Genomic DNA, 22,946 nt, shown 5'->3' with positions numbered 1-22,946 from the left:
ATGCTGTGTCTAACCCCTGTTTAATTTTTTTTTTTAACAGCACAGTTGCTACCCAAATCTCTGGGTGCAGAACGTGTTTGTAGAAACCCATGACAGGAATTTCCCATTGGCGGCCTTCTTCACCAACAGGTTTGTGGTTATTTTGCTTATACAATTTAATGCTGCACTGTGGCGTTTAAGATAGTAAATATGAAAAGATGCAACATAGCCCCAAACATCTATTATCATAAAATAGTTTACCTAAACTGTTAACTACTCAGTAAAAATTTAAGTGGTTGAAATTTCTATTTTTAATCTCATCTAAAATTAATTTCCTAAGGAGCTAAAGACCTCAGATTACATAATTCAGTTCAGGAAACATGAAGGAGAATGCTGTGTTCTTTTGTTTTGATTAACAGAATTAATTGTTATTGTGCATGCTCATGAACAATATAGTATACAATATAGTGTAAAGCAAGCTTCAATATGTAGTTTTATAATTTGACTTACTTCGAAATAGAAACATTTTCTTTTTACCCCAGTTAATTGTATGTGTTGTAAGCAGAGAGATTCATTTAGCTTTGTGAGTTTTGGTGACAGGGTTTTGCCATTTACTCTTTGCTGATTTAGTACTCAGTACATAACCCAGAACTTTTTGGTTGTTGTTGATTTGCTTTTTGTTTGTTTGTTTTCAAGACAGGGTTTCTTTGTAGACCTGGCCTTGAACCCAGATCCTCCTGTCTCTGCCTCCCAAGTGCTGGGATTAGGGGCATGGGCTCCTACCACCAGGCTGGCCATGAATTCTTAGTCCTTCTACTGTAGCCTCCTGAGTGCTGGGATTACTAGTGTGTACCACCAGGTTTGGCTAAATGGTTAGCTTCTTAACTTGCTTCTCTGTACCCTCCTACCCATCAGTCAAGTAATTCATTTCATTTTCCCCACTATTTTTCTCAGTTACTTCTTATCTGTGGGTCCCTCTGCGTACACCCCTATTGCTTTTCTGCTTATGCAGGTTTTTTGTTCTGTTTTGTTGGTTTTTGTTTGTTTGTTTGTTTGTTTGGAGTTTTGTTTGTTGTTTTTGAGATAGGATCTTAATTTGTAGCTCTGGCTGGCCTTGAACTCACAGAGATCCACCTTCCTCTGCTTCCCAAGTATTGGGACTGAAGGCCTCACCTAGACCTTTACTTCTTTTTAGGGTAATGGTTTTTATCTACTTTAGATGTACTCCCAGTCTATGTAAGGTTTTAGTAATCTTTAGAATTATTTACAAGTATTAGTAAGTAAATGTAAGAGAGTTGTATTTATAAAGAAACAAAGGGTGTGGACATGTGCTAGACAGTACTTTTAAGTGAAGTAGCTGTAGGGTGGGGACGTTAAAGCACCCAACACATACAAAGCAGTGGCTTTGACCACTAGCACAGTCAAAGAGTGGATGAGTTTTGCAAAGTTAAGGTATAGTCAGAGCGTTGAGACAGCTTGCCAGGCATTGGTATGGAACTAACTGTATGCATTAAGACAAATGACAAGTGATTGACTCTGTTTTAGGACAGTGGTCATCAAATACATATGGCAACTACACATGAATTTCTAGGAAAGGGCAAATGCCAACTATCTTGAAAGGGGTCAGTGTATGAGACCCTGTTCTATCATATGATCATCATAGCCAGGTAGAAAGGTCTGAGGAAACCAGTGGAGATGAGCAAGTACCTACACAGGGAACACACCTTGGACAGCTAGGTGCCATGTCATTCAGGCCCACAATGATTTTTACATATGCCATGTTCACAGTTGAATTCATGGAAGGAAGGTAGGCAAGTGCCTCCATTTGGACAGTGTGTTTTATTTAGCATCTTACTGCAGGTTCCTCCTGGATCTGAACGGAGTTGTCTCTTAACTGTCAAGTCTCCTAGAGGTGGGATAACCAGCTCACAGCCCCACACAACAATGAATCCAAATTCAGAGGTGTTAGAAATGACCACAAGAGGGGTGGGGAGATGACTCAGCGGTTAAGAGCACTGACTGCTCTCCCCGAGGTCCTGAGTTCAATTCCCAGCAACCACATGGTGGCTCACAACCATCTGAATGGAATCTGATGCCCTCTTCTCATGTGTCTGAAGGCAGTGACAATGTACTCACATACATAAAATTAATAAATAAGCCTTTAAAAAAAAAGACACATGTTTTAAAAAAAATGACCACAAGAGGGGTTGGGGATTTAGCTCAGTGGTAGAGTGCTTGCCTAGGAAGCGCAAGGCCCTGGGTTCGGTCCCCAGCTCCGAAAAAAGGAACCAAAAAAAACCCAAAAACAAACAAACAAAAAAAGACCACAAGAAAATCACGCTGGACAAAAAGTGATAATTTTCTACTGTTCTTAAAAATGCGGGAGAAAAATACAAGAAGAAAAATATTAAAGAAAAAGATAACAAATGGCTTTAATTCACAAAGTCATTGACAAAACACACAAAGGAAAACATTTATATCTTGAAGTAAAAATAGCAATTAGAAAGAAAGCTATCCCACATAAGAAATAAGCTCATGCCCTTTGTCTTCTTTAAAGTCAGAATTATCCTATTTGCTTGTATGCCACAGCCTTTATGTTTGCAAAACACCATTCCTCATGGATATTCCTTCATACATAGGATTTTAAGAGACTCAATACAAAAGTCAAATGACTACTTTTAGTAAAGATTATTTTGAATGGTTGGCAATGTGGAGAGAATAAGGTGGCTGATTTTATTAATATGAAAATTGAAATATTCAAGGTTGTTCTCTGTGGAGTAATTTAGCATGATTTACAATTCTTTTTTATTTCTGCTTTGTAGGTATGTGAAAGCAAGAACAGAACTAACATGGGATTATGGTTATGAAGCTGGGACCATGCCTGAAAAGGAAATCCTCTGCCAATGTGGGTTTACTAAGTGTCGGAAAAAAATAATATAACTCTTATATCTGATAGTCATTCATGAAGTGAGCTGATCAGTGTGAGTTACATCAGTTGTCAATGAGATAATGGCTAATGCTTCTGTTTCCCTTGTTCAGGGTATTGATGTTTTATGATGTTTAATGTCCTAGGTGAGAAACAAAATGAGGACACTCGTATGCACCAAGTATCACGTGTTATTACATTTATTTGACTTTACCCGTAAATAATATATTTTAATGTACCTTCCACTGTATAATTTATAACTTTTGTATTTTATATACTAATGTAAAATTACAATAGAATTTGTACGTTTCTAAATTGTTTTTGTCATTATTATTTACAATTTATGCTCCATAGGACCAACTTTTATATCTTTTACCTACAAACTTGATGTTAAATTGTAAATGACAATTCATTGGCTATTACCAACTACAAATGATGGGCAGGTGTCTAGAGACTGTGTAGGAGCTGACTTTATGCACAACAATTGAAAGTATTCTTTGTTGGGGAGTAAACCCATGGCCTCCTGCATGGAGGTACTCACTCTACCACACAGCAACACCTTCATCCTCCCACGTAATTTATAACGTCATTGACCCATTAACCATTCCAGCTGGGGGCCATTCTGAACACACTGTGACAAGAAACTTTCCAGTTTCCCTGTAGTGCCTGAGTGTACAAGACAAGGAACACAGAAAGAAAGGAAGAAAGGAGCAAGAAAGACATTTTGTACACAGAGTAGAGATAGGAGTAAAGGGAGTCTTGAAGCTAGTCAAAATTGTGTTATGTAACCCAAAAGGAATTGCAGTAAAAGGAGAAGCAACAATTTAAGCTGCAGGTGGGTATGGCAAGCCATTCACACTAGTGATGTAAGGATTCAGGGAAGTCACTAAAATGAAGCGAGGAAACTTGACTGTTGGGGTAGATTGTTTTGTCTAAAAGGGACCATTGTGAAGCAGCCTGTTTTCCTTAGGGTCCCCTTCAAAATATCGTCTTCTATCAATGTCATCATTGGAGCAAGGTCTCCAGAAATCCTGATCTGCATTACCTGGTGTCCATCCACGGCCAGCACTCTCCATTTCATAGCCTACACTTCCCCTTCTCCCTGTTTGTTGTTTGTTTGTTTTCCTCCACAGGCGGATGAGACAATAACTTTTGAAGACAAAACTAAGAAAGAACTAAATGTTTTGAGACTATATGCTTGAAAATGTCTGTTCTCTACTTTACTGCTCTTTACTTTAGGATATTAATGTTTCGCTTTGGGTGTTTTGGCAATGACTTTGTGAATGAAAGCTGTTTGGCAGGGTATCCACGTCTTAAGCACTAGACATTTGTATTATCATTATCCTGCTGCATGGTCTCTAGAAACCATCATAGCAACCACAGTGCCCCAGAGCACCCACTCCTACATAAATGCTTCGTGCTCAGTCTGTACAATGATTCCTGTATGTTCAAGCTTTCACCGTGCTCTTGGATGAGCAATCGATGTGTTCTTCCCTGGGGAAGACTTCTCTCTTCTGCTGTCACTCCTTGGGTATCTGTGGCTCTTTGTGGAGGGTTGAGGCCTTCTGGGCTCTTCCCTTCCCACGTTAGCCTGTCCTTTGGTGTCCCTCCATCAGCCTGTGATTTGGCAGCCATGTTGGGGAGACTTCCTGGCTGTAGCTTCTGTGGATTCTAGGAGACACAATCTCACAGCAGACTTCCTGCTCATGTGCTCTTCAGTCTTCCTGCCTCTTCCACAGAGATCCTTAGGTGTAGGAGTGGTGGTGTGCGATGCCTTAGTTGGGGCTGGGCTCTGCAAGTGCTGTGGTTTGCTATAAGGATCGCTGTCCCTGTTGCAAAGAGAAGTTTCCTCGATGTAGGGTGAGAGCTGCACCCATCCATGGGGGTAAGGGCGCACATTTAGAGTGGAGTCAGGGGTCGTGCTGGATTAGTAAGGTACAGTTGTCGGTTCTCCTCCACAGTCCATGAGTTCACTAGCTCTGAGTACATGGCTGGGTTTCCAGGACCAAACATGATGTCCTTCCTGTTGAGCAGGCCTTGAGACTGATTAGAGATCTGTTACTCTATGTATTGGACAAACACGTTAGCAAGTAACACTGAGTTGTCAGTATTGCATCTATGTTGCACTAAGGCAACAACTAAAGGCACTTCTTCAAGAGCAGGTCCAGATTCAGATTCTCTAAGTTCACATTCTGTGTCTCCATCTTTCATCTTGCATGCCTGTGATTCTGTGCCTGCTTTTACCTTTTACATTGTAGTTCTCTGATATTTTTCTCTTAGTATATATGAATGAGTATGAACATTGGATATTACACTGTATCAGTCTCCATCTTGTCCCCTTGAGAAAGTCTGCCGTGAATCTGCCTTGCATTTCATCTAGACTGGATGGCCAGCAAGCTGAAGAGTTTCCCTGTCTCTGTCCTTGAGTCCTGAGATTGCTGGTGCACAGCCCACCCCTGCCTTTATGTGGTCCTGAGGAGTAGAGAAATCATGTCCTGTGTCCTTATGTCTAGTGCTCTACCCACTGGTCCATCTCTCTAGCCCCTGCTGCTTTGTTTCTAAGAGCATTCTTTTCTTTGAGGATTCGTTTGTTTGTTTGTTTGTTTGTTTGTTTGAGACAGGTCTCATATATAGCCCCTGCTGACATCAGACTTACAGAGATTGACCTGATTCTGTCTCACAGGTTCTGGGGTTAAAGGTGTGTGTCACCATGCCCAGGGAGAATCCTTTAAAGAATCCTGTTTTGCTCTGTGGCTATAATAGTTGTTTGTCTTTGAAGATATTAATTATAGGCCAAAGGGTTGGCTCAGCAGGTAAAGACACGTGCGACACAGCACAACGGCCTGACTTTAGTTCCTAGGCCCACTTGATAGAAGAAAATTACTGTAACCTAAAGGGACTCTTAACTCCCCTATGTGTCATGGTACACATGTGCACACACTAAAATACAAACAAAATAACATGCAGTAGAAGCTTAATACACTATTTCAATGAGTAAATGTATATGGAATATTTCCCTTCAAGGCCTCTGTCCCCCCTTGTATCAGTTTCCCCCATACTTCCCTGGTCTTTATCTTGGAAGGTAGACACTTTCCTCAGAAGCACAGGTCTTGCTCACCTGTTCTTCCTGACACTGTGAGAAAGGACGTCTCCAGGACCTACCCAAGGCCCTTGCCATCCTGTGCTAGGACCTGTCATTTTGCCCAGGCTGTCCATGTTGCCCTGTTGACTTGCCCTTCTTCTGCCAGGCACAGGCTGCCCTTTGTCCTCCTAGAGTGCATGCCCCCTGGGACTGAAAGGCCTGCATCCCTATGGTGCTTCGTAGCCCATGGGAGCTAAGTAAAGATTCCTGACACCTGAGTTTAGGGTCTTGATTTTGCATCATTTAAAGATAGTCCTGCATAGACCAAAGGGTGTGTTACCAGTTTCAGGTACAGATCAGTTGTTTCTTAAGTTAAGCACCGGCACGGTCGGGGTGTCTGCTGTGGTTTTTCTCAAGCTGATTGATGGCTTTTTGGAGTTGTCAACGTGACACACCTGGGAAGCGGAGACGTCACCATACTTCCCCCCACCAGAGTGGCCTGTGTGATGTTTTCCTGACTGTGGGTTGATGGAGGGAGGCACAGGCCACTGTGTGCAGCTCCAGCACAGGGCAGGTGTGTGTGCTGTAGTACACAGCAGGGTTAGGGAGCCAAAGGGAAGCATCCAGAAAGCCTCCTGTCCCTACTTTCTTCCTTCTCTGCATGATGACTGGAGCCTGTTAGTCATATGAACCCTTTCGTCCCCTACATTAGTTTGGGCCTGAGTTTTCATTACATCTGCAGAGAAATAAACTAGAGCACTTTTTAAATGACTGTGAGAGTTGAGCATCGACAAGGAAACCATACCTATCTGTACTTCCTCTCAGGCTGTTACTTGCCATCACCACCCAGGTTTAGAGAAACGAAACTAGAAACTCCCCAATTGCATTTGGAGGAGTGCAGGTACCCAGCCATGGCCCAAGAGACATCACTGACCCCTGACCCAGTCCTCACTGGTGAGTATTAGGGTTTTGGTTTGCAGGAAGTCACACTCTACTTCACCTGGGGAGGCTGCAGATCACTGCTGAGGGCTGAGCTGGGCTTACAGCATCTGAGAAAGCTGTAGGCACTGGGACCTCAGGAAGCTGAAACCTCTAGGATGGCTGGTTCCATCTTGTTTGGTTCTTGCTTGCTGGGAGCTCTCACTTTGAAATGCAGAAATACTGAGGACATGCTGTTGGGAGGGAGAGTAGACTTTATCAGAGATGTAGAAAACCTAGAAAGGAGGCCCCACTCCTTGGAGTAATTGAGGAATATAAGGACCAGTTTGCAAGTAGCCATTAGTTTCCTAAAGACTTGAGTTTAGGCTGATGTTTCCAGGCCACCCATAGTGAGAATCTCCTTGAGATGGTTTTCTCTTATCGTGAGAGCATCACAATCCAGGTTTTTGTCAGTTTTGTGGTTCACAGGTTTCTGGAATCATCTTAGAAAATCATAAACTCAAGAATGCACAGGAAGTCCTCTCTCAGACAGGAAACAGAAATAATGCACAGAGGACAGCAGGAGAGCTGTGGCTGACAGGCTAGTACAGCCCTGCCCCAGTCCTGTCTTTCCAGTAGGAACCTGACCCACAGGTTAAAGCTGGAAATGCAGACACAATAGGAAGGCACTAATGCCAAACCTTTTCAGCCCTTCCAATCAACAGTGATTGCAGTGATCACTGCCCAAGGGAAGCCACTATTTCAGCAAAAGCATCCTTCCATCCCTGAGACAATCCAGGGATCCCGTATCCTCACCCACTTGGTAGAGATGTCTACAGCCAATCTTGTAGATGACCAGTGATTTATTCCAGGCTGTGAATTCCCCACTATTGTATTTTTAAGACTTGATATATGACTATCTTGCCTGCATAAATGTCTATGTACCACATTGTACTTGGTGCTCGTGTTGTTTAGGAGAAGGCATGGGATTCCATCTGGACCCCAAATGGGGTTAGAAATGTTTATAGGTCACCATGTAGGTGCTGGGAACCAAACCTGTGTCCTCTGCAAGAGCAACAAGACTAGAGAGCCATGGTTCTAGTTCCTGGTATGTATGTATGTATGTATGTATGTATGTTTGTATGTATATATATACATGCAAGTATGTACAGATGCATGTATTTAGTGTGTGTGTCTGTATGTGTGTGTATGTGTGTGTATATATATACATGTATGTACAGATGCATGTATTTAGTGTGTGTGTGTATGTGTGTGTATATATATATATTTACCTGCATTATGTACAGATGCATGTATTTAGTGTGTGTGTATGTGTGTGTATATATATATATATTTACATGCATTATGTACAGATGCATGTATTTAGTGTGTGTGTGTCTGTATGTGTATGTGTGTGTGTTTGTATGTAAAGTTGTGAAGACCCTGGAGCTTTAGTAACAAGAGTTTGTAAGCCATCCCGACAGGAGGGCTTTTGTCATCCAGAGGAAGAGCAACTAATCTGTCTCTCTAACCCCATTCTGTTTTGTAAAGTCCAGAGTCAACCATATGGAGGAAATGTGAAAAATTGTTTCAGACAGAGAGGATGGCACAAATAAGGGTACTAATTAAATGGCAATGGCTAGCCATCTGGTCAGCTATTTCACTTAGTTAATCCACCGGTGGGTTTTAGAGTGAGTAGTAGAGAGATAAGGTTCCATCCCACTTCCCAGGCTTTATGTTTGCAAACTCAAAATGGGTTTGTCTCAAAAGAACTATGCTTGGTTGGTTTTTGTTTTAATTTAAACAAAATGTTAAAATAAATTCCATATTTATATTATAAAACCAAGAGTTCACTAGTTTCTAAATATATCACCCTTACCTAAGAGTAGAAACTGTAAAGTAGTTTTAATATCACAGAAGGCAGGTAGTCTTAATATATATGGTGTATGCATGTGGATGTGGGGGTGATTACTGGTGTGTTTGCAGAGGCCAGAGGAGGATGATGAGAACGTCAAGTGTCTCCTCTTACCAAACTATGTCTCACTGACATAGTGATAATATTCTAATATGTGACACGCTTTTACAAATCAGTGAGAAACTAATAATCAAATAGAAAATGTGGGCAGAGGCAGCTCCTAGGAAAGAAAAACAATGCTATCAGCCATTGAACTGGAAACGTGGGGTACAGCCTGCTTTTGCCCATATTGACTTTCTGTGATGTGTTCATCTAAGAATCTGTCCAAGTGACTCTATGAACATATGTTTTTAAATCAAGCAGGTAAGAGGTCCTCTCTTGTTTTCTTCAAAGCTTCCTCACTATGCCAATGTATTCTTTCTAATAATTGCTTTTATACATTCCTAAACCTTGGGATTTGGATTGGAATTACATTAAGTTCAAACTTCCTTGTGGGGAGTTGTGTGAAATTGCCCTCATTGTGTATCTAGCCTCTGGTCCAGACTGCAAGCATTCTCCATCTATTGGGGCCTTCATCTTGCTCCGCCCTAACTGAAAGACATTTACCATGTGTTTCTCAGTGGTTTCTTTGCTCTTTTCTCCATCTAGACTGATTTTCTCTATCCAGATTGTGCCGAACATATACACACTCACGTGTGTGTGTGTGTGTGTGTGTGTGTGTGTGTGTGTGTGTTTCCAACCACTGATTATGCTAGCGCACCCTAAAGGAAAACCAACACTCCCCCACAAACCATCAACTGACAGATCTCCTCAGTAAGAGGCGGTTGCTAGTAAGTGCTACCCACCCCTCCCCGCCAGTGCCAGCTCGAATTTTAACTGGTTTGACCCTATGCAGGCCTCTTGCAGGCATCTACAGCTGCTTTGAGTTTATGGTCGCAGCATCTCTATCATGTCTAGAAGACACTGTTTCTGTGGATGTTAGGTTCTTCCCCCACAGTGTTTCTGAGGTGAGGTGATTGTAGTTGTCCCCTTTATGGTAGAGATTTCCACACTTACTCTCTGCCCTGTAACCAGGTGAGACCCTAATAAGACCCTATTGCCAAAGGCATCACACTTTTTAGTAACAGGACACAGAAAAATTAGGCAATAACCAGGAGGTTCTTCCCTGTTGGGTAGCTTTCATAGTACTGAAAGGTGCCATGTAGTTTGTTGGAGAAGAAAAGAACTCCACAATCTCACACAGTTGTGAGCACTGAGCTACAGTAACAAGCAGCACGGCAGGACATGTCCCTGGAGGAAGAGTGACACAGTGTCATAGGGGTGACCAACTGATTTCTAGTGGACTTGGAACCAGCAGGAGGAAGCAGTGCCTTGCACTGTAAATTAGACCAAGATCCCATGGTAAGGGAGCTCATTGGCCCCACAGGTGAACCTACGCCCACAGTCTCTGCTAAGTAGACATGGGATCAACATTTGCTCTACATTCCTATCTTTCCCTATTGATAAGGCCAGCTCTCAGACATCATCTGAGATGTGTGTATTGTATGCATTTCAGTAAGGCCTCTAGAATGTTTTCAGTGATGCCACAGCCCACCATTGTGGCTTGCAGTTTCTGTTGATAGCACTGGTCTAGAACCCTAATCAGAGGCTGTACCATACAAGAGCTACTATTTCCCCCAACTTATATTGCTGGTTTGTTGTTGTTCCACGAGTTAAGACTCATTCACAAAAAGAGGGTCCTTCCTCCTTCTTTAAGACTGGAGGAGCTGCCAAGGCCGTAAAATGCTTTTCTGTTTTAACCTGGATGTTATTTATAGGTTTCTGTCAGGTTACAGAGAAGATGGAGAAGAGGACATGTGTCCTCTGCCCTGAAGGCCACGACTGGAGTGTGATTTACTTTTCACCATCAGCAAATATAGCTGCTCATGAGAACTGTCTGGTAAGTTACTAGCAAATAAATTTAAAATTACTTGCATAGGGCTAAAGAGATGGCTCAGTGGTTAAGAGCACTGGTTGTTCTTCCCCAGGATCCAGGTTCTGTTCCCAGCAATGCAAGGACATATGATGCCTTCATCTGACCTCTGAGGCTAGCCTAGGTCGTCCAGCACTGCTGCAAGTGATTTTTATTGACAGCCACCTTACTGGCCCAGCTTTTTTTATGACCATCTTTCAGGGAGCAACTTTTAGTCCTAATAAAATACAGCGTATTAATGCACTAAGCTTGCAACTGGAGCAAAACAGCAGAAACATAGAGGTCCTATCTCCAAACCATGAGGGATGGAGAGAGCTAAGCCCAGCTCTCTTTATTTTTATATATTTTTTTTAGTTTATCTGTAACATTAACGTTCAGATGAAAGCGGGCAGATTATTTAGGTTTATGTGACTCACAGTAACCTCAGCTCTCTGGAGCTACAGAGCTGGTGGCTCAGTTTAGTAAAGTGCCAGAGACATTAGTGTCCATTAGTGTTCTGACGTTCATCCCCAGGACTCATGCAAAGAGCTGGACAAGGCACGATGTGCCTGCAATCCACTTCGGGGGAGGAGGTAGACTGGAGGATTCTAGGAGCTTGCAGACCAGCCTGTTGAGCTGAAATGGTGAGCTCTCCAGGTTCATAAAACAAGGTAGAGAGGGGCAAACACTCACACAACACTCACATGCATGGTCATAAAACATGCATATTTGATAAAATAGAAAAAAGATGTGTGTGTGTGTGTGTGTGTGTGTGTGTGTGTGTGTGTGTGTGTGTGTGTGTGTGACTCTGGACCTAGAGATCACATGTGAGCTGAGTACTGAGAGCACAATGTAGGTTCTCTGGAACACTGGAAGAGCAAAGGACATGCTTAACCAGTGAGCCCTCTCTCCATCCTCTACAATGCTGAAGAGGAAAGAGACGTGTGGCCCCTAAAACACACAAGGCAATTTGGGGCCAGCTGTGGTTGCCCATACCTGAATTTTCACTGCTTAGAAGCTCAGGAAGAGGCCAAGATCAAGGTAAACTTGGATAAAACAAGAATGTATCTTTTTAAAAATCATAAAAGCCAGGTGTCTTAGTTTATGGCTTTAGTCCCAGCACTCAGAGGCAAACACAGGGAGACTCTCTGAGTTTCAGGCCAGACAGGCTACAGTGAGACCTTATCTCAACAATGGCAAAAGTGAAGAGCTGCAATGTGATTGTGGAGGTAGGTCCTATTCTTCAAGTTTAAGGACAAGGCCTGGAAAGCCACAGGAATGGCCTCTGTCCCTTGCTATAGTTTCTCTGACTCCATGGCTTCAGCCATTGCCTGCTCTGCATTCCTAGGCAGAGAACGGTGCTGAAGGAGCCACTGTCGGCCTGGCTCCAGAGTCAGGAGAGGTCAATTACCAAGGACAACTGTGTCTGCAGACTGAGGGTTCTCACAGGAGTCCCATGGCTCATGTCTGTTCATCTACTGCACAGTGACCAGTGCTCTGAGCCATGGTCCACTCTACATCCTCTTCAGCCCTTTTCAGAACCATCCCTGACTTGTGTTGGTCAGGACTATTTCACACCAACTCTGGTATTTTTCTCACTGTGCAGCTGTATTCATCAGGACTGGTGGAGTGTGAGGCCCATGATCCATTTAATATAGCTAAAAATTTTGATGTAAGTTCAGTACTTGAGAAGATCTGGAACGGAAGCACGTCGGTAAGTTGACATGTCTTTTTTGCTTATAAATGAGTCTTTGGGTCTACATTGAAAGTACAGTCTGTTTGGGGGATGGAGAGATGGTTCTCAGGGATTCTTATTACCAGTTCACCACCAGAATAGCAATTTACAAGTGCTTGTAACTCCAGTTCCGGGCCTCAGACACCTTCTGCTGGCCTCCACAGACACATGCACTTACACACTTGTTCTCTCAGACACACATATACAGAAGTAAAAATAAACCTTTCATCTAAAAACAGTGTCTATGGTAAAGTAAGTTTTGAGAAAGATGTGGAGAGCTGAAGGGTAGACTGTGAGACCCTGCCTCAGCTGACACTGTCTGCTTACAACCAACTGTCACACACATCAGGAGAGCAGCCTGCTGGTCCTCTTGGTGCCACAGAGCTGCAGGCAGCATGCAGAGCAAAAGGCTTTATCTTTGACATGGAGGACGATGTCCTCTGAATGTCACGGGTGGCTGATGACTTTCTGCACCAGTTCTGGGTGGTTATCATTGTGAGCATCTGCCTGGGAGCTGAGGGCATATGGGCCTTTCCAGGAAAGGAGGACGGGTAAGGTTGTATCTCTCAGGTCCACTGGGTCTCTGGGCTTCTTTATAAAAGACCATGTGCAGATTAGTAAACAGGATGTCAAGCCCGAGTTCTTTGTACCTGACCACAAGCACAGTGAAGGGTTAATGACTGGAGCCACACAGTGCCTAGGCATTGCTACATACACCTGCATATAAAAACTGATAGGGAAGTTAAATCAAGGGGTCAAGTGAAATACTGTATTGATCAGTTCTCTTTTCATTGTGGTTTACTTTCCACACACTGGAAACAGGTCCCATTCATTTCATATTAACCTCAGTTACAACTCTGTAGAGCAGGGACCACCAACCCAGGGGAAATGTCTAAGAGGAAGTCACAGAAAGTTCCAGCTGAGGTCACAATGCTTAGTGTCACAATAGGAGCTGCTCTGACCTGTGGCTCGAAATCCTGCAAACAACCCCTTACCTAGGGATGAAGAAGCCTGCTAGTTTCACTTTTAAGGAATCTCTATTAAAAAATAATGTCTTTTGAAACCATCTACATATTTTTGCATTTATGTAGACTGTGATATAACTGTCTATGCCATTTGGCCGCAGTTTTGCTAAAAGTTCCTCATGGGGTGCCGATCTAATTCCTATTTCGTGTGGATTTGGACTGGGATATGCCAGAGATAGCCAGGACAAAACACTGGCTGCTGGTTTAAACAACATGTATATTGGCAGCCTTACTTTTTTAGTAGTGAAACAGGTACTTACTCACTATGATCTATTCTTCTACAGAAATGCTCATTTTGTAATAACGAGGGAGCCATCATGGGGTGTGATGAAACTTCCTGTGCCAAGAATTACCACTTACTCTGTGCCAAGGAGGACCGCGCAATTCTACAAGTTGGAGTCAAAAGAACTTACAAGTAATCAAATAGTTTGATACTCCATTGTGGAGGAGTGGGGGTGCTTAAGGAATGGCTAGGCTGTGACATGCTTCTCAGGCTTAATTTATGCAAATGAGTTTCACGTGAGGACAGGATCATGGGACACCACCAGGAACTCAGCTTCTCATTTCCACACTTGACAGGACTAAGAAGTACTCAAGGGGTTTGCTTGACTTTCTAAATCGTCTCTTTACTCTCCTTCCTGGGAGAGCCTCATTCTGAGTGGCAGCATGCACGTCCTATAAGACACAGGAGCCAGTTCAGGCCTGTTCTTCTCTGTAGCAGGAAGACACCTTCCTTCACTCACACATCCACAGGTCATGGGTCTGTTCTCCCACCTTGTGGGAATGAGCTCTCTGCTTCCAGTGTTGGACCCAGGCATGGAACTGAGGCTGTGGGAGCTGCCAGCAAGCACCTTGACCTTCAGAGCCCTCTTGCCTGCCCGCAGCTTGTCATTCAGTATTGAACAGTACTCTTTATATTTGAATTATGGAGAATCAAGAACTTCATAATCATTATGTTCACGAAGAACTCACTGTACTCTGACAGTCGTTTTTATACACAGAATCAATTAAAAGGACTGACATCCCTGCTAGATAAAGGTTTTATTTTTGAGACAGCATCTCACCAAGTAGAGCAGGCTGCCTTGAAATTAGAGAGAGAAAAATTTTTTAAAAATGTATATTAACGGGGTTGGGGATTTAGCTCAGCGGTAGAGCGCTTGCCTAGCGAGCGCAAGGCCCTGGGTTCGGTCCCCAGCTCCGAAAAAAGAAAAAAGAAAAAATGTATATTAACCAATTGGAAATATGTAATATTAAAAAAACGTTTTAATTGTTTCAGCCAGGAAAATGTCAGCTTCTAGGGACTTTAAAATTTAATTTAAACACTGAGGTACATAGAGTAACAGATATTTCACAAGATATACTCCAAGATAATGAAGCTGATAATTTCTCACCAATATGGGGGTGGGGCACTGGTGCAGACAGGCAGCTCTGAACACTGGCACTTGGGAGGGGCTGAAGCAGGAAGGGGCTTTGCCTAGCCTTGAAAATTATGGACAGGGAGCCCAGAGGGTACTGGTGAGAGTCTATGCTAATATCTTCTAGACTTCTTTATGTTACAAAAACTCCTAGGCAAGCATCGTATATAAACCTAAAATCAGTGTACAGGAGAGATAGGACCCAAGTCCAAGTCCCTCTGAGAGTGCAATTGAGACCAAATGAAAGGTGCTCAGAGGGCGCAGATCCAGAGGAGGTGACTGAGCTGGGTGCTGCTGGGAAGGCTGCATGGAGGGCACTGGGTAACAGGAGGACCCTAGGTCTGCTAAGGGCTGAGACAAAGGCAAGCCTGGGCAGAGAAGTCCCTTACAGCTCCTCACTGCAGTACTCCAGCCTGCTGTGCTGCCTTCCCTCTGAAGACACTGGCCAAATCCAAGTTCTGACCTTGAAAAGTCGCTCTCCACAGTACTGCACATGTGTCTGTGTGATCTGTGAAGATCAGCAGAATTGTGGGTCATTGGACTGAAGCTTCAAATCCTAGACCCTAGGTCCTTAGATGCCCCTCATCACAGCATAGGAACTAATACTGCTCAAAATGTTCACCCAGCATTCACACCTTCAGAGACCAGCGTCCTCTTTCTACTGCTCAAAGGGCACAAAATCAGTGGCCACCCTCACCCACATCAGGTGTGGATTCACAATTTGATGCAGACTTAAAAACATTTCTTTTTAAAAGTGAATACTTCAGCCAGTGTAGTGTCATGTAGCTTTTCTCCCAGCACTGGGGATGCAGAGGAAAAGGTGGATCTCTACAAATTAAAAGATTCGGTGATTCTTTAAAATCTGTATTTTCAGAATATTTTGCCCAGAACATCCTCCACAACAAGAAGAGACCACTGAACGTGGTAAGTTTCTGAAGTGAGTTTGAAGAAAACTCACTACTTAAGTAAAACCTGAGATAATCTAATCTCTTCTCATTTGTAATTTTTTATGAGCCCCTGTGTGTGTGGATGCCTTCGGTTACAGATGGTTGTGAGTCATCATGTGGGTACTAGGAACGGAACTGGGTTCCTGACAAGCACTGAGCCATCTCTAGTCATTGTCATTGGTTTGTAACTCATTGGAAACTAGCTAGACCCTCTATTAAAAACAGTACTATTCTCCATGAAGCTTTGTTCCATGTCATACCTAGACGGTACAATTGCTATAAGAAAAATCCCTGGTCAAAGAATATAAAGGGTAAAACTCTGGATCAGCAAGCACTGGCTCCTTGTCTTCTGAAACGTCTCTCTGGATGAGGAAAGCAGGGCCGCCCACATCCCTGCAAGTCTTTAAGGGAGCACGTGTCAGCCTGATGGATGAAACTTGTTGTTTCTTCACCTTTCAACAGTCACCAAGACCCAAGTTGACTCTTTTGTTCAACAAAACTCCATCCATTCCAATTGTTCATAGGCCTATGAGCTTATGACTATAATCAATTTTTAGTTTTAAGCTGCAAATGCTTAGCTTCAAGTTTGACAGTCTTCTGAATTATAAAATGTTTGGCACATACTTTTATTTTATGCAAATTTAATGCAAATAGATATAGATATAGATTATAGATTATAGATTATAGATATAGATATGTATGTAACACACACACATATTTGAAACATGGTTTCTCTCTGTAAACCTGCTGTCCTGGAATTTACTCTGAAGATCAGACTGGCCTTGAACTCAGAGTTCCAGCTGGCTCTGCCTACCTACCAAGGACTGGGATTAAACCTGTGCACCACAACCCCCTGGCAATCTTTTGCTTTATATATTCCAACTTTTAAATGGTTTCTATTTTAGCCAATGGCCTAAGCATCAAGAAGAGGAGAGGAAGGAAGAAACGACGTTCATTGGGCCCTCCCGCACAGGTAATTTTCTTATAGACCTAACTTCTTGACATAATGTCCTTACTTAGATTTCTAAATGCCAGAGACAGTTTTCAAGTCACTGGAGGAGTTGGCAATTGCACGCCATCCTTCCTGTGTGTTCTCTTCTCTTGTGTGTTCAAGCTGCTCTTAGGGTGGCATCTTGGAGAGAATCCTGAACTCAGGAAGTACAGATCATCCTGACCTAAAGAAAGCATACTAAGAGTAGTAGGAGACTAGAGGCAGAGGGGATTACATCATTCCTCAGCTTCTGTCAATCATTCCTTGAAGCATGCTACTGAAAACCTGTGTCCTTTCATGACACTTAGTCCTAAACAGGCTGAGAGTACAGACAAGCACTCATTCATAACCAAGAGTTTCCCAGCTACATGGTCCACACCTAGCCAAATTTCTAACTTAAAATTTTCTGGATTAGGAGATATAAAATGTAAAAGAATTTGGAGAGATTTGAAACAGTTTTTATATCAGTTTCTATACACGCAATTAGTATCAGACAACAGTCTCTCCCTCTTATTCTTTATTAAATACTCGTTTTTCAGGCCACAAACAGCATACCCTACTGGTCTTAGCTATCTGAGAGTGCCATTTGGATTCAGGAGTTCATCAGAACAAAAATTTTAAAAAATATTTTGTTTAATATTTTTTTCTTAGATTTGAGTAATAAATTTGATTATGTAGCAGAACATTTTAATTTTGTGTGGTATTCCAAGCCAACATGAAAATTCAATAAAATCTTGGATTTCTCTTCCAGCCAAAAACGATGAAATGCAGGAGATCTAGAAGACATGTGACAGGAGAGGCTCTCGGCCAGAGAGGTTGGTTCTCAGTGTTGGTTGTACAAAATGATGGATTCAAAATACTCAAAGAAATGTTGACCCCTATAATTCAAAGCTGGTGTCGTACTTGATCTTCATTCTTCTGGGCTTTTGGTGCTTAATAAGAACATAAATCTTTATTGTAACTATGAACTATATTAGAAGCCATGCCATATCAAAGTTATTTGAGCTGGAATGGACCATTTCTTCTCATTCTGAGAAGACATGCTTAAAAGGCAGATAGGTTTGCCTGAGGCCTAACCTGGTGCTGTGGTAATTCTCACAGTGACAGGTGGCAATGTCCTTACTATGCCAGATCTGGGACAAGTGTGAGGGGCTGTCATCTCAAGCAGTTAAAGTAAATTTTTCAAAACCACATCAATTCATATCGTTACTAAAAAACAGAGAAATGTTTTCATTTTGAACCATTTACTCAACATCAACTGGTAAAGTACAAAGTGACCACATGATGCGAATCGCTGTCCATTTCCTTCTAACAATGCATCCTTTGTTTGTAGATGCAGCTGTCAAAGCTCCTTTTCTTAAGAAATGCCTGGAAGCAGGACTTCTTACTGAATTATTTGAACAGATACAACAAAAAATGATTTCAATTCATGGAAGATTCATGGATGAGACTGCTTCAGAGTCAGGTACTGAGTGGGCTAAATGTAAACACATTCTAGAAAACACACCTTCCCATGCTTTCCCTCCCTCCTTTAACCCATTCTTTAAGAACACACATCATGGGCTGGAGAGATGGCTCAGTGGTCAAGAACACCACTTCACTTGCAGAAGACTCAAGGTCAGTCCCCAGCATCTGCATGGTGGCTTACAAGCATAGCTCCAGTTTGAGGGGATTCCAACACCCTCTCTTGTCCAGTTACTCGGCATGCACACGCATACACAAAGTAATAAATAAACCTCAAACTTCCAGTTAATAAATGAACAAAATATGAAAGATACATATTCTTTAGTTCCAGGCAAGAGTGCACTGAGGCCAGGAGTTCTGTTTCCCAGAGGTGCAAACAGCTGGATGGAGCCATCCTTCAGCTGAGCTGTGCTAGTTTGTCTGCTTTTGTTGTTGTGGATACAGCTGCTGTTTTCAGATATACGTTTGTGGTGTTAGTTATGTGTATATATGTGCGTGTGTGGAGGATGCAGACATGGCAGTGCAAGTACCCCAAAAACCAGAGCTATCTGAGCTTCTCAGGTCAGAGCTATAGACCCTTGTAAACCACCTGACATGGGTCCTGGGCTATAATCTTAATGTGCCTCACATTCTACTCCTTAATAAGTCCAGCATCTTACAAAATTATCTCAGTGGCTGGAGTGATACCCCAGTGGTGAAGAATGCATTTATTCTTGCAGAGGACCTGAGTTTGGTTCCCCACACCTATGTATGACAGCCCACAACGCCTGGACCTGAAGCTCCTGAGTATGTGACACTCTTAAGGACTCTGAACATACCTAACCCATGTACACACACACACACACACACACACACACACACACACACATAATTTTTTTAAATATTACGTTGTGCCCCTGCCCAGCCACAGGTACAGGATAAAGGATGACAGAGGAATTGGTTCTGCTTTCACAATGTGGGTTCTGGGGAGTGAGCTTAGGTCATCAGGTGGTAGGAAGCAGCTCTCTCTGCTGAGCCATCCTCCAGGCCTTGCTGTAGCTGGTTAGATCAACTGCATAGTAGGAATTTCTTTCTGAATGGCTCCTAGGAATAAAAACTCCAGTTACAGTGTGCAAGTCCATGGTCCCTGGGACCTCCTGTAACATATAATGTGAGCTACAAGTCTTATAATTGCTCGTTAGGGTGATCTGACTGTGTTACATGGTAAGGGACAATGTAAAATACTGACTTTTAAGAGACTTTCTCTATGACAACCAAAACATAAGTTAGCATTACACATTTCCCAGAGCTCCTTTGTTACATAATTTTATTTATTTATTTTCTCAAGACTAAGAACTCTCAAAGTTTGGGGTGCCTCCTAATCACCTGGGGCTCCCTGGAGCACAGGTGCTCCCTCCCCAGAAGTCCTGGCTGCACAGAGACAGTGAGCTGAGGCTTCTCCCACTTCCCTGCTGGGCCTGCACTGAGGTGCCCTTCTCTGATCCTCTCTCTTCCTGTTGGGGTTATTTTCTCTTTCTCCCTGTGTGACTTATTCACATTAAAATTAACACAGGAAACTGTTTCTCCCTCTAGACTATGAAGGGATCGAGACCTTAGTGTTTGGCTGTGGACTATTTAAAGACACATTAATAAAATTAGAAGAAGGTAAGTGATTCATAAAACAAGAAAGTGTTTTAGAAACATTTCCCAGTCAGATCCAAATAGCAGGTTGCATAAGAGTCAAATATTTCTCAAGAGAATTGTTGTCAAATGATAAATCCCATTACAGAAAAGCACGACACAGAGAGAGAGAGAGACGTGGAAAAAGTAGTGTATATATAAACACATAGTGATGTGTGGATAGACAGACAGACTGATGCTATACAAAATGGCAGTAGTTTGTGGGTGGTTGGATCACAATGCTTATTTTCCAAGTACACAGACAAATACTTTGGTGTACAGAAAAACATATTGACAAGGCAGAAACAAGCCACGTTTTTGACAGCAGAGACAGGCACAGGCTGGAGCTGAGGAGGTTTCCTGCAGTGGCTCTGCCCCTAGGCAGCAAGAGGGAGGCAACTGTGACCCATCCTGCAGCCTGACTCCCTTTCTTGAAGAGACCTTTTGTCTTCAAAGCTTATCTCCCAAAGCACAGAGTACTATAATTCTAAAATTAATCAAGTAAAAAACAAAACAAAGTGAAATATGATCAAGAAAGATTTTTTGTTGCTGTTTTTGGTTTTTGTGTTTTGCTGTTTTATTTAAATGGTAGTAGGCAGGCAGGAATAGGAAGATCCAAACTTTCAATAATGAGATGCATTTAGCTGGGTGTTGTGGTACACACCTGCAATCCTAGCAGTTGAAAGGGAGAGGCAGGAGGATTGGGAACCTGGCTACACACTGAGAACTTGTCAGAAAACAAACAAACAAGCAAACAAACGTAAGAAATCTGCATTAATTATGGTCTCTTTCAATGCTAAATCTCCACTTTGCTGCCCCCTGGATATGGGTGAGGGGTGAGGGACAGAGTCACACAGAGTGATATGAGTAGCTCTCTCCCCACACTATTCAGTACACAGTGCCCGAGTGTTCTTTCTACAGATGTGCCTGTCAGTAAAACTATGTGGCAGCAGGCTTTCCCGACAGAGCAATCAGGTTGCCTGTGTCACCTCAATATGCACAGCCTCTGTCGTTTTGATTTTCTGCTACTTGTTCTTCTTTGGACTCTGCAATATTGTTTTAGTCAGCAGAGAAGTTACATTAAAAATCAATGGAGAATGCCTATTAATAATAATAGATATTAAAATAACATTCTTCAGGAAGATGTATTCTGACAAAATTACATGTGGCACATGGTATGAATGTGGAGACCTCAAGACACTAATTAGGCCTGCATGGGAACCACATGGAAAGGCTAACTTCTGACATGGCACCATACTGGTCTGGCTGATTCAGCCCAGGATTCCAAGCTAACTGTAGGTATGCAGTCATTCTGACAACAAAGAATTCAAAAATTCAGTTGTGAAGATTCTAAACCCAACTGCCATTACCTTGGTTGATTTCTACAGCAAACATTTTCTGTTCCTAAATCATACCCAAAGCTGAGATGTACCAGATGTCCTTAGAGCCAGAGGTGTGCTCATGAAAGAGTTGTCACTAGAAGGCCAACCACAATCTCTAGTCTCTAAATAAATGAATACACTGTAACCTTGTTTTACCGTGAAGGAATCAAATTCACATGACACATGTACGTATCCACACTGAGCCAGGAAGGGCAGAAAAGGTGGGAAAGGCAGAGTGTCTCCTCAGACCACTCTGTCTCCTCATTTGAGGTCCAGTGACTATAACGTAGATATCTGAACGGATCCAGTCTAGAGACAGTAACCTATTCCTAATCATGTTCCTGCATACATTAAAGCCATCTTCCTTCTTTTAAAGCAATCAAGAGTAAAACTTGTGAATATGAAGAAAGGCTGAACCAGATGAAGCAGAAGCTTGAGGCACTCGCACACTTACAACAAAACCTGCACTCATTTCAAGAATGTGGGGACCTGGACCCCTCAGGCTCTACCTCAGGGTCCTTGCTACCTCCTGAGGACCACCAGTGCAGATGCCAGGAGTCTCCTGAAGTGCAAGCAGGCTCAGGAGACAGCCTGTGACAGATCCAGTCCCCTCCAGCTCTGACCTGCTACTGCTCAGCCAGGCTCCATACCTGACAGGTTGTTTCTTGGCTCCTCTCTAGTCATCTCACTTGTCCTGCCTTCTCCTGACAGTAACAGCTGTTCCTCAGGTCAACTGGATCAGGCCCCCATGTCCTCTAAGGAGCAGGAAGTCCTCCTACCTACCCTACCCACCCTAGTCAGGGGCAGCCACACCACAGCCTTTGCTCATCCTTTTGTGGAATCTTAGAGCTTTCTTCTTGCTTCTGCTACTCCTGCAGTAGGTCTGTGTCATCATGGTCTCCTCTCAGTATTAGTGACTTCATCAGAATGGAGCAGAGCCTCACTCCTGTGCATAGCTCGCTGGTACCCTGGGTTTCTGCTCACTACCACCTTCCCAACATTGAGCACACTTAATAAATGCTTGACAAAACACTGTGAAGAATCAACAGTTTCTTTAATACAGTTCCCAGCAGCCCTCATCGGTAAGAAGACACAGTGCACTATTCTGTCTTACCAATTCTGTGGGTCTCCATCAGTCTTTTTAGAAGTGTCTTTGTGGGCACAGTCATTACAAGGGCAAGCTTCATCTTCAAGACCGAGTCTGGCATTTCAACTGGGCTCTTTGAATAAGAGCACCAGGGGAATAGGGAATGTGGAGAACTAAGGCTTTCCCCACCTGACAATATGCATCAGATCTGTGTGCAACACTGCCCCTGGCCCTTGATTCCTTTCACATTCACATTTCTAATTTCCTCCCATGATCCTCTGGGTTACAGTAAAGCACCTGTCAGAATGAAGTTGAGCTGTGTCCTAACATTGGGTCTAGTTTGTAATGAGTGCTCACGCCTACGTGTGTAGGAATCACTCCTGTACAAGACTGTGGTGACCAAGGCCAGTCTAAGCCACTTCTTTGCAGATCAGCTGGAATGACTGCAGTGTGAGCGCCGGTCTGAACCA

General features: G+C 42.9%; 3 protein-coding genes across 4 annotated transcripts in view; all 3 read left to right on the top strand.

Moving 5' to 3' along the window:
* Setdb2 (SET domain bifurcated histone lysine methyltransferase 2) overlaps positions 1 to 3,220 on the top strand; it is a 39,109-nt gene extending 35,889 nt beyond the window's left edge. The window contains 2 exon segments of one of the 2 annotated variants that reach the window (NM_001447069.1): positions 46 to 129; positions 2,802 to 3,220. In NM_001447069.1, the coding sequence (NP_001433998.1) occupies positions 46 to 93 (48 nt within the window). In that variant the 3' untranslated portion in view covers positions 94 to 129; positions 2,802 to 3,220. 2 annotated transcript variants of the gene reach the window in all.
* LOC146719387 (Setdb2-Phf11c readthrough) overlaps positions 1 to 22,419 on the top strand; it is a 58,308-nt gene extending 35,889 nt beyond the window's left edge. The window contains 11 exon segments of the mRNA NM_001447420.1: positions 41 to 129; positions 2,802 to 2,884; positions 10,638 to 10,759; positions 12,378 to 12,485; positions 13,816 to 13,946; positions 15,821 to 15,870; positions 16,799 to 16,866; positions 17,636 to 17,699; positions 18,218 to 18,349; positions 19,921 to 19,992; positions 21,766 to 22,419. Of these exon segments, the coding sequence (NP_001434349.1) occupies positions 41 to 129; positions 2,802 to 2,884; positions 10,638 to 10,759; positions 12,378 to 12,485; positions 13,816 to 13,946; positions 15,821 to 15,870; positions 16,799 to 16,866; positions 17,636 to 17,699; positions 18,218 to 18,349; positions 19,921 to 19,992; positions 21,766 to 21,986 (1,140 nt within the window). The 3' untranslated portion in view covers positions 21,987 to 22,419.
* Phf11c (PHD finger protein 11 family member) lies at positions 10,286 to 22,419 on the top strand. Its single transcript, NM_001447070.1, is given in 9 exon segments — positions 10,286 to 10,759; positions 12,378 to 12,485; positions 13,816 to 13,946; positions 15,821 to 15,870; positions 16,799 to 16,866; positions 17,636 to 17,699; positions 18,218 to 18,349; positions 19,921 to 19,992; positions 21,766 to 22,419. Coding segments are annotated over 9 exon segments (981 nt in total). The 5' UTR covers positions 10,286 to 10,624; the 3' UTR covers positions 21,987 to 22,419.
* Positions 22,420 to 22,946: the final 527 nt, after the last annotated feature.

This window comes from Rattus norvegicus, chromosome 15 (assembly GCF_021556685.1).
Source record: "Rattus norvegicus strain SHRSP/BbbUtx chromosome 15, alternate assembly SHRSP_T2T, whole genome shotgun sequence".
NCBI lineage: Eukaryota > Metazoa > Chordata > Mammalia > Rodentia > Muridae > Rattus > Rattus norvegicus.
The sequence above is the reverse complement of the archived record's forward strand: the minus strand, read 5'-3'. Positions and strand labels throughout refer to the sequence as shown.